Source organism: Nerophis lumbriciformis, linkage group LG27 (genome assembly GCF_033978685.3).
Source record: "Nerophis lumbriciformis linkage group LG27, RoL_Nlum_v2.1, whole genome shotgun sequence".
Lineage (NCBI taxonomy): Eukaryota > Metazoa > Chordata > Actinopteri > Syngnathiformes > Syngnathidae > Nerophis > Nerophis lumbriciformis.
Window position 1 is genome coordinate 37962788 of NC_084574.2, and position 11585 is coordinate 37974372.

Below are 11585 nucleotides of genomic sequence, written 5' to 3' on the forward strand. Positions count from 1 at the left end.
CTTCCGGCTGCAGATTTCACAATAACAACTCACAATTTGAAACATATATAATAGTGTGAAGTATATTTATATCTGAAAAAGGTTTAATCGGTGGTGCTACTTCCGGCTGTACACTTCACAATAAGAGCGCAATAATGCTACTTCTGGCCGCAGTTTCACAATAAGAGCTCAGCATTTGAAGAATACATAATAGCGTGAAGTACATTTAATATCTGAAAATGGTTTAATCAGTGGTGCTACTTCCGGCTGCACACTTCACAATAAGAGCGCAATAATGCTACTTCTGGCCGCAGTCTTCACAATAAGAGCTCAGCATTTGAGGAATACATAATAGCGTGAAGTATATTTATATCTGAAAATGGTTTAATCAGTGGTGCTACTTCCGGCTGCAGATTTCACAATAACAACTCACCATTTGAAGCATATATAATAGTGTGAAGTATATTTATATCTGAAAAAGGTTTAATCGGTGGTGCTACTTCCGGCTGTACACTTCACAATAAGAGCGCAATAATGCTACTTCTGGCCGCAGTTTCACAATAAGAGCTCAGCATTTGAAGAATACATAATAGCGTGAAGTACATTTATATCTGAAAATGGTTTAATCAGAGTTGCTACTTCCGGCTGCAGATTTCACAAGTTGGACGATAATCAGTGACGATCCAAACTGGCGCTTGACGAGAACGGCCTCTTTTGCGCATGCGCTCATGAATGCGGAAGTCCTGCAATGAAAGTGGCCGCCCGAGTGCTTTTGTTGTTGTTTTGGTTTTTGTTGTTTTCGGCTTCAGTCTGCGAGGACAACTTTCTTCACCACAAGCTACAGTTTGTAAGCTTCGCCAACATTTCATTTGCAATGTGAAGCGATCAACAGTATATTTAAATGGCGATGACATATATACTAGATTCATTCAGGAGCTGCATTGAATGAACTTTTATCACCTTGCTATTATCATCATTACTTCAATTCATTTCACTTGCAACATTTGATCCAAGATCTGATAGCTCAGTTACAGCTCACTTATTACCTATTCTGTGTTATATGTGTTTTATTTGCACCATTGCACCAAGAAACATTCCTAGTTTGTGAACCCGTTCTCAAACAATGGCAATACAAAACTATTCTGATTCTGATTGTGATTCCGATCCACATTCACAGTCTGCTGAGAGCAAATGTCCGGCTTTGACCTCATCCCGGAGCATGGAGGGGATCCCATCCACCTTCCCCCGGGGGAGACGCTGCTTGGCCGCGGTCCTTTCCTGGGAGTGAGTCCTCCTCTGCTTCACATTATATTACTTTCCTGGGAGTGAGTCCTCCTCTGCTTCACATTATATTACTTTCCTGGGAGTGAGTCCTCCTCTGCTTCACATTACATTACATTCCTGGGAGTGAATCCTCCTCTGCTTCACATAATATTACTTTCCTGGGAGTGAGTCCTCCTCTGCTTCACATTACATTACTTTCCTGGTAGTGAGTCCTCCTCTGCTTTATATTTCATTAATTTCCTGGGAGTGATTCCTCCTGTTCTTTACATTACATTCCTGGGAGTGAGTCCTCCTCTGCTTCACATTACATTACTTTCCTGGGAGTGAGTCCTCCTCTGCTTCACATTATATTACTTTCCTGGGAGTGAGTCCTCCTCTGCTTCACATTATATTACTTTCCTGGGAGTGAGTCCTCCTCTGCTTCACATTACATTACTTTCCTGGGAGTGAGTCCTCCTCTGCTTCACATTATATTACTTTCCTGGGAGTGAGTCCTCCTCTGCTTCACATTATATTACTTTCCTGGGAGTGAGTCCTCCTCTGCTTCACATTACATTACATTCCTGGGAGTGAGTCCTCCTCTGCTTCACATTATATTACTTTCCTGGGAGTGAGTCCTCCTCTGCTTCACATTACATTACATTCCTGGGAGTGAATCCTCCTCTGCTTCACATAATATTACTTTCCTGGGAGTGAGTCCTCCTCTGCTTCACATTACATTACTTTCCTGGTAGTGAGTCCTCCTCTGCTTTATATTTCATTAATTTCCTGGGAGTGATTCCTCCTGTTCTTTACATTACATTCCTGGGAGTGAGTCCTCCTCTGCTTCACATTACATTACTTTCCTGGGAGTGAGTCCTCCTCTGCTTCACATTATATTACTTTCCTGGGAGTGAGTCCTCCTCTGCTTCACATTATATTACTTTCCTGGGAGTGAGTCCTCCTCTGCTTCACATTACATTACTTTCCTGGGAGTGAGTCCTCCTCTGCTTCACATTATATTACTTTCCTGGGAGTGAGTCCTCCTCTGCTTCACATTATATTACTTTCCTGGGAGTGAGTCCTCCTCTGCTTCACATTACATTACATTCCTGGGAGTGAGTCCTCCTCTGCTTCACATTATATTACTTTCCTGGGAGTGAGTCCTCCTCTGCTTCACATTATATTACTTTCCTGGGAGTGAGTCCTCCTCTGCTTCACATTATATTACTTTCCTGGGAGTGAGTCCTCCTCTGCTTTATATTTCATTCATGTCCTGGGAGTGAGTCCTCCTGTTCTTCACATTACATTCCTGGGAGTGAGTCCTCCTCTGCGTCACATTACATTACTTTCCTGTGAGTGAGTCCTCCTCTGCTTCACATTACATTACATTCCTGGGAGTGAGTCCTCCTCTGCTTCACATTATATTACTTTCCTAGGAGTGAGTCCTCCTCTGCTTTATATTTCATTAATTTCCTGGGAGTGAGTCCTCCTGTTCTTTACATTACATTCCTGGGAGTGAGTCCTCCTCTGCTTTACATTATATTACTTTCTTGGGAGTGAGTCCTCCTCTGCTTCACATTACATTACTTTCCTGGGAGTGAGTCCTCCTCTGCGTCACATTACATTACTTTCCCGGGGAGTGAGTCCTCCTCTGCTTTACATTACATTACTTTTCTGGGAGTGAGTCCTCTGCTTTACATTCATGACTCGTGATGTTGGAACATGTAGTGTTTGCACTTCTTCTCCCTGACAACCAATCTAACACAACAATCACTTGCACATTGTAGCATCATGTTGCACATTGTAGCATCATGTTGCACATTGTAGCATCATGTTCTGATATTGTTTTACCTCAGGTGAGCGACAAAAGAGTGTCCAGACGTCACGGGCTGTTGGACAACAGCAATGGACAACTTCGCCTCAAACCAGTACGTTGAAAGTGAGACAATGGCGTGTGCCTACGTGTTGCACCACTGTGCATATATACACATGTGAATGAATACATAGGTGAATAAATACATGGATACATACGTGAATGAATACATTAATATATACGTCAATTAATACATAGGTGAATAAATACATGGATATATACGTGAATGAATACATGAATATACACGTGAATGAAGACATAGGTGAATAAATACATGGATATATACGTGAATAAATACATGAATATATACATGAATGGATATATATATATACGTGAATAAATACATGAATGAATACATTAATAAATATGTGAATGAATACATTAATACATAAGTTATAGAATACATTATATACGTGAATCAATACATTAATATATACGTGAATGAATACATTAATATATACGCGAATGAATACGTGAATATATATGTGAATGTGTACATGAATGAATACATGAATAAATACATGAATATATATGTGAATTAATACATTAACATATAGGTGAATGAATACATAAATATATACGTGAATAAATACATGAACGAATACATTAAAATATATGTGAATGAATACTTGATATATACGTGAATAAATACATGAATTACTATATACATGAATAAAAACATGAATATATACTGTACGTACGTGAATGACTACATGAATATACACATGAAACAATACATTAATATATGCGTGAATATATACTGTATATGAATGAATACATTAGTACATATGTGAATGAATACATGAATATACACGTGAATGAAAACATAGATGAATAAATTCATGGATATATACGTGAATGAATATATGGATATATATATATACGCGAATAAATGAATGAATGAATACATTAATACATACATGAATTAATACATAAGTGAATGAATACATGGATATATATATACGTGAATAAATACATTAATGAATACATTAATCAATGACGTGAATGAATACATTAATATATACGTGAAAGAATACATGAATATATACGTGAATGAATATGTGAATGTGTACATGAATGAATATATGAATACATCAATATATACGTGAATTAATACATCAACATATACGTGAATGAATACATTAATTAATACGTGAATAAATACATGAATGAATACATTAAAATATACGTGAACCAATACACGATATATACGTGAATATATACATGAATTAATATATACGTGAATGAATACATGAATATATACATGAAACAATACATTAATATATGCGTGAATATATACATGAATACATTAATACATACGTGAATAAATACATGCATATATATACGTGAGTAAGTACATGAATGAATACATTAATACATACGTGAATGAATACATGATATATTTATACGTGAATAAATACATGCATATATACATGAGTAAATACATGAATGAATACATTAATATATACGTGAACTGTGATAGTGTTTCCTCACCTGGCTCCTCGGTACTCTTGCATGGGTGTAAGTGTTTGTATGTGCGTGTGTGTGTGTGTGTGTGTGTGTGTGTGTGTGCGCGTGTGTGTGTGTGTGTGTGTGTGTGTGTGTGTGTGTGTGTGTGTGTGTGTGTGTGTGTGTGTGTGTGTGTGTGTGTGTGTGTGTGTGTGTGTGTGTGTGTGTGCGTGTGTGTGTGTGTGCGTGTGTGACTGATGATGGGGCATTGTTTCTAAGTCTCTAAAATTAGATTTGATAAATGACTCATGTAATTACAAACTTCTTTTTACACTTAAATGAATACAATGTTGTTTATAGATTATAAAACCTTCTGTGTGTGTTTTTCATGTAATTACAAACTTCTTTTTACACTTGAATGAATACAATGTTGTTTATAGATTATAAAACCTTCTGTGTGTGTTTTTCATGTAATTACAAACTTCTTTTTACACTTAAATGAATACAATGATGTCAGTGGAATATAAAATGGTGTGTGTGTTTTCCAGACCCACTTGAACCCGTGTTTCCTTCAGTCGTCCCTCAACGATGACCCCCGACCCCTGCAGAAGGATGTGTGGTGTGCCCTTCGCCATGGCGACGTGTTGTCGCTGCTGCCGGGCCAGCTGCTGTACCGTGTGGTGGCGCTGAGCCCCCTCAGGTAGCGATTGATGAAGATGAAGTGTCCATCTTTGATGTGAAGGCTTTATTCATGGTGGAGATGAAACATCCAACAACACTTTGCATGATAACACGTCCGCAGAGGAGGAGCCGCGTTGGAGCCGCAGCCACTTCCTGTTTCACCGCAGACCACGCCCCTTCTTGATGGAGACCCTGCACCAGACGGCACTTCAAAGAAGGTTTGTGTGTGTTTCCATTGGTGCTTGAATGATGCAAGCAGGGTGTAAGAGTCAGAGTCTTCCACACAGGAAGTGGAAGTAGCCTCGCCCTCGCCTCGCCTTCAAAAAAGAGTTTTACCTGCGTGGATGATGGCGCTCACCGCAAGCTCCGCCTCCTGCAGCCCCCAAGGTAGCACACCTCACCCTCCACTGTTGGTGGACAATCCTCTCTGTCTTTTTCGCATCACAGCTGCAAAGGCCAAAAAGGCCTCGCCCACCGGCTCCTTACCTGGGGAGGCGGAGCTTAGTGAGGACGAGGAGAAGCCCAAAGTGAAGAGGAGGAGGAAGGACGAAGGCCTCAAGACAGTTGAGTGTGGAGAAAAGTCTTCCACGTGATCAGTAAATCAACATGGCGTCCACTTTCAGGACGTGCCGCCGTCACACCAGCGTCCCGTCAGCTCGCCGCAGGAAGTCATGGCGGACGCACGCCTGCGGGTGGTCAGCTCGGGCGAGGACCAATCACAGAGCGAGGAGACCAACGGCAGCGGAGACAAGCAGTCAGCAAAGCCACGGAGAAGTCCCTGTCCTTACGGGAAGGACTGCTACAGGTTTGTTGTGCTGGGCGCCTAGCAACGCTTCCTCAAGGTGAAAATTCCTTGTCAATATGGAGAAAATTCCAGGAAAACTGGGAATTTTGGGAAAGTGAAAACATATTTTGTGTTGGATATATGGGAAGAGTAGTGTGTGTGGATGGTTGAAAGGTCGGAATTGGGTTTAAAAATTGCGCAAAATTTTGAGAATTTCGGGCACTGTAGAACCATGAATACATCCATTCATTTGAATGGGAATTTCCTGGAAATTTGGGGATTTGTACCATTAAAAATAGGAGCATTTGTTATCCCAACTAAGAGGAATGTTTTGAAGGTGGAATGATCAAGAACAGTTGAAAAATGTGGACTGTGAAAACTTTCCAGGACGAGGTGAAAATAGGGCTTTGGAAAACCGGGAATTCTGGAAATTCCTGGGATTTTTTTTTACTTGGAAAATGCTAGTTTGATTGTGCAAAGTGAGTGGAGTGTGTGGATGGTGGAACGGTTCCAACCAAAATGTGGGATCTGCAGTAGATTGTACAGTATATTGGCCATTCATTGTCAATGGAGGGAAATTCCAGGAACACTGGGAATTTTGGAAATGGGAAAACACATTTTGTGTTGGATATATGGGAAGAGTAGTGTGTGTGGATGGTTGAAAGGTCGGAAATGTGTTTAAAATTGCCGCAAAATTTTGAGAATACAGGGCACTGTAGAACCATGAATACGTCTATTCATTTGAATGGGAATTTCCTGGAAATTTGTACCATTAAAAATAGGAGCATTTGTTGTCCCAACTAAGAGGAATGTTTTGAAGGTGGAATGGTCAAAACCAGTTGAAAAATGTGGACTGTGAAAACTTTCCAGGACGAGGTGAAAATAGGCCTTTGGAAAACCGGGAATTCTGGGAATTCCTGGGATTTCTTTGAACTTGGAAAATGCTAGTTTGATTGTACAAAGTGAGTGGAGTGTGTGGATGGTAGAACGGTTGCAACCAAAATGTGGGATACGCAGTAGATTGTACAGTATATCGGCTATTCATTGTCAATGGAGGGAAATTCCAGTAAAACTGGGAATTTTGGGAAAGTGAAAACATATTTTGTGTTGGATATATGGGAAGAGTAGTATGTGTGGATGGTTGAAAGGTCGGAATTGGGTTTAAAAATGGCGCAGAATTTTGACAATACAGGGCACTGGAGAACCATGAACACGTCCATTCATTTGATTGGGAATTTCCTGGAAATTTGGGGATTTGTACGGTTAAAACTAGGAGCATTTGTTGTCCCAACTAAGAGGAATGTTTTGAAGGTGGAATGGTTGAAATATGTGGACTGAAAGCTTTCCAGGAAGAGATGAAAATAGGGCTTTGGAAAACTGGGAATTCCTGGAAATTTTTTGAACTTGGAAAATGCTAGTTTGATTGTGCAAAGTGAGTGGAGTGTGTAGATGGTGGAACGGTTCCAACCAAAATGTGGGATACGCAGTAGATTGTACAGTATATCGGCCATTCATTGTCAATGGAGGGAAATTCCAGGAAAACTGGGAATTTTGGGAAAGTGAAAACATATTTTGTGTTGGATATATGGGAAGAGTAGTGTGTGTGGATGGTTGAAAGGTCGGAATTGGGTTTAAAAATGGCGCAGAATTTTGACAATACAGGGCACTGGAGAACCATGAATACGTCCATTCATTTGATTGGGAATTTCCTGGAAATTTGGGGATTTGTACGGTTAAAAATAGGAGCATTTGTTGTCCCAACTAAGAGGAATGTTTTGAAGGTGGAATGGTTGAAATATGTGGACTGAAAGCTTTCCAGGAAGAGATGAAAATAGGGCTTTGGAAACCGGGAATTCTGGGAATTCCAGGAATTTTTTTGAACTTGGAAAATGCTAGTTTGATTGTGCAAAGTGAGTGGAGTGTGTAGATGGTGGAACGGTTCCAACCAAAATGTGGGATACGCAGTAGATTGTACAGTATATTGGCCATTCATTGTCAATGGAGGGAAATTCCAGGAAAACTGGGAATTTTGGAAATGGGAAATCACATTTTATGTTGGTTATATGGGAAGAGTAGTGTGTGTGGATGGTTGAAAGGTCGGAATTGGGTTTAAAAATGGCACAAAATCTTGAGAATTTCGGGCGATGTAGAACCATAAATACATCCATTCATTTGATTGGGAATTTCCTGGAAATTTGGGGATTTGTACGGTTAAAAATAGGAGCATTTGTTGTCCCGACTAAGAGGAATGTTTTGAAGGTGGAATGGTTGAAATATGTGAACTGAAAGCTTTCCAGGAAGAGATAAAAATAGGGCTTTGGAAAACTGGGAATTACTGGAATTTTTTTGAACTTGGAAAATGCTAGTTTGATTGTGCACAGTGAGTGGAGTGTGTGGATGCTTCCAATCGTAGGAGAAATGTGGGAATTAGATAATTGTTTTTGGTGTAGAATCTTATATGTGTGAATGTTTCAGCATTCACACATATACTAATATGATAATAATAATAATAATAATAAATAATAATATAATATTAATAAATAGATTATTTTTTTATGACCTAGGATGTTGCAGTCGTTCAAATGGAGCGATAGGAAAGATCCTTCCAAAGAAGTGGTTCATAAAGGTAATCAAGTCAGGGGAAAAAAGTAAATAATAAAATACAAATAAAAATATCACTTTCATCATCTTGTAGAATGCAGTCAGACCATGCTCGTGTCTGCAGAGATCACTTTGTAAAATCTTTGTTTGAACATTAGATTTGTTTGAACGTCATCCAGTTTATTATATTAGTAGTGTTAGAGAGTAGAGCCACACGTATAGAAAGGACATTAGTTTGTGTGGTTGCTATGCCTAAATATAACTAGAGGACAATATAACGATATGTCATTCATATCGTTGGATATATAATTAATCATTCATATAATTGCTTATTAAGAGTATGTGAAAGTTCCACCTTGTTTACTTCCCTGACAAAACTTCTTGAAGTTTTTTGATTTATCAAAAATGCGCCAATAAGTAAGGATAAGTGTGGAGAGAGTTTAGCATTTTTCCCATCATGCTTTGTATTGGATTTAAATGGACGTAATTGAGATTTTTTTTTTTATGTTGAATGGACTTTTTTTTTAATAATATCTACAAAGTTCGGTGAGCAGGTTGTGTCAGGTTCAAACACTGATGACATCTATCAAACAGACAAGAAGCAAGGAATAAAGAGAGACAGAATTCAATTTAGCCCATTGAGGAGAAACGTCTGGGCTATACTCTTGTAAACCACGCTCTGACGAAAGATTGTACGCCTCCTCTTTTATTTGGACTTTCCCTGATTACATGGCAACAGCTGTTTCTAAAGGAAGGGGGGTCGTAAACAGCCGTCGCCTTTTGGTTACAAAACAGTTCAAAGAAAAGGTGCCTGGAGGGGGGTCAGGTCCTGCCTCCTCTCCGCTTTGTAGATCTCGGGTCAAGACAAAATCTTCCTGTGGATTACAGTAGATCAAAGAAACCGACACCTTCATGTCGCTCCCCATCCTACACAGTGGAGTTTTACAATCTTTTTGATTGGTAGCATCAAAGACAGCTTTTGTCTGCTCGCCGGGAACTCATGGAAACACAACGTTTTGTGATAACTTAGACACAATTATTCTGACAGGTTGTGTTTGTGTGACCATGTCTGTGTTGACTTTTTGTGCTGGCTCATTTATTCTCGCACCATGACTAGGGAAGGTTGTTTGCATTGGGCCATATAAGTAAATGCTGCACATACATGTGTTTGTTGATTACATTTGAAGATGTCGGCGGTCTGTAGTCGGGACCCCCCTGAGGTGGAGCTTCTTATCCTCAACATCACGCTGATTCTTTTATTTGTGTTTTATTCCTTTGTTTGGTTTTGATGACTGAAAGAAAGGAGGCGCTAACACGTTCCTCCATCTTTGTTCTCTCAGGAAGAACCCGCTTCACTTCCGGGAGTCCAGCCATCCTGGAGACTCCGACTACGAGGAAGAGGAGCAGCGGGAGGAGGAGGAAGACGAGCGACCCCAGTGTCCCTACGGCGCCGACTGCTACAGGTCAGAGGTCACACCCTCGCCCTTTGACGTTTGGACCTCAGACAACGTTGTTTTGTTCCGCAGGAAGAATCCTCTCCATCGCAAGGAGTACACGCACGCCAGGAGAGCAGGTAACTATGGCGACGCCCTCGGTTGCCTCACCACGCAGGAAGTAGAAGCGCGGCCCACTTCCTGTCTGCTCCAAACATTCACTTGCACTCAGGTGACGTTGAAAATAAACAAACTGGCGTCCTCTCTCAGTGCGCTCCACGCGGGCCCCTCCCAGGCAGACGGCGGACGAGGACGAGTCCGAGGACAGCTTCATCGACGACGACAGCGAAGACGCGGGCGACGACGCCGACTACGCCCCCCCCGACTCCGACGACGACGAGGGCGTGGCGCAGCTGCGGAAGGAAGCCGCGGCCTTCGTCAGAGGCAGGAAGTAGGGCGGACAGGTCAGAGGTTACGGCTTTACTTTGACTTTCACAATAAAAGACGCCACGTTTTTACGCCTGGACCAAGAAGGGACGCACAGACGTTGAATTTCAAAACAAAAGTCCTTCTTGCCGTGTGACTTCACGTTTGGTTTGGTGCTCATGAAAGCTTTATAGCAAGTGTGAGTGTGTCCGTACAGAAGGTGGTCCGCTTCGTGACATCAGACTCACCTGGTCTGCCACAGTATTGCTCTTCTCAATGAGCAGCAGGTGTACTGTGGGCCCCTCCCCCTTCTAGAGACACTCACAGGCCGCCTTGCAGGAAAAAAATCAACAGAAGTGCTCTGAAAATATTCATTTTGCTTGTCAAGTTTATTGCTCACTTTCTGTCTCCCAGGGCAACCACAAAAATGACATGCACATGCTCCATGGCCAATTATGCAAATGAGATGATAATGTCACACACACACACACACACACACACACACACACACACACACACACACACACACACACACACACACACACACACACACACACACACACACAACAAAGCAATGGGCTTAAAGTATCAAAGCTCTTGTGTTTGGAACCAGGCGCTGTCATCACATTTAGTACAAGCATAAATGTACATTGCACACAAAATAAAAGCTCAAAATACAGGAAGTTTGCCTGGATGAAGATGTTTCTAATGTTGTCATCAAATTGATTATTGACACAGCCAAGTGGCCAACACAAAGTGCTGTACTGAAAATGTAATAAAAAATGGAACGTTTGTCGTCATGCAGTTAAAGAGGTGTACCTAATGTTGTGGCTAATGTTAGCTTACATTTTTCTGTCAGCATTAAAGGAATATTGACAGGAAGTGATGGAAGACTAATTGAACATTGACAGGAAGTGGTGGACGACTAATTGAACATTGACAGGAAGTGGTGGATGACTAATTGAACATTGACAGGAAGTGATGGATGACTAATTGAATATTGACAGGAAGTGATGGACGACTAATTGAATATTGACAGGAAGTGATGGATGACTAATTGAACATTGACAGGAAGTGATGGACGACTAATTGA

At 40.9% G+C, this 11585-nt stretch overlaps 1 protein-coding gene across 2 annotated transcripts; it reads left to right on the plus strand.

Annotated features, from left to right (window-relative positions):
- Window positions 1–691: 691 nt before the first annotated feature.
- On the plus strand, window positions 692–11284 carry aplf (aprataxin and PNKP like factor). Of its 2 annotated transcripts, XM_072916320.1 has the most exons (11): window positions 692–826; window positions 1157–1263; window positions 3102–3173; window positions 5116–5267; window positions 5370–5466; window positions 5536–5635; window positions 5696–5811; window positions 5872–6053; window positions 9974–10096; window positions 10160–10206; window positions 10337–11284. In XM_072916320.1, the coding sequence occupies exons 2-11, from the start codon at window positions 1171–1173 to the stop codon at window positions 10519–10521; spliced, it is 1167 nt and encodes a 388-aa protein (XP_072772421.1). In that variant the 5' UTR covers window positions 692–826; window positions 1157–1170; the 3' UTR covers window positions 10522–11284. The 2 variants fall into 2 exon arrangements, with proteins under 2 accessions (XP_072772421.1, XP_072772422.1); XM_072916321.1 differs by lacking the exons at window positions 5536–5635; window positions 5696–5811.
- The last annotated feature ends 301 nt before the right edge of the window (window positions 11285–11585 follow it).

What these genes read in the sequence shown, in the direction of transcription:
- aplf (XM_072916320.1), top strand. Translation starts at nt 1,171, where the DNA reads ATGTCCGGCTTTGACCTCATCCCGGAGCATGGAGGGGATCCCATCCAC. An exon ending in GCCGCGGTCCTTTCCTGGGA is followed by an intron (nt 1,264 to 3,101) that starts GTGAGTCCTCCT and finishes GTTTTACCTCAG; the next exon opens with GTGAGCGACAAAAGAGTGTC. An exon ending in CACGCACGCCAGGAGAGCAG is followed by an intron (nt 10,207 to 10,336) that starts GTAACTATGGCG and finishes GTCCTCTCTCAG; the next exon opens with TGCGCTCCACGCGGGCCCCT.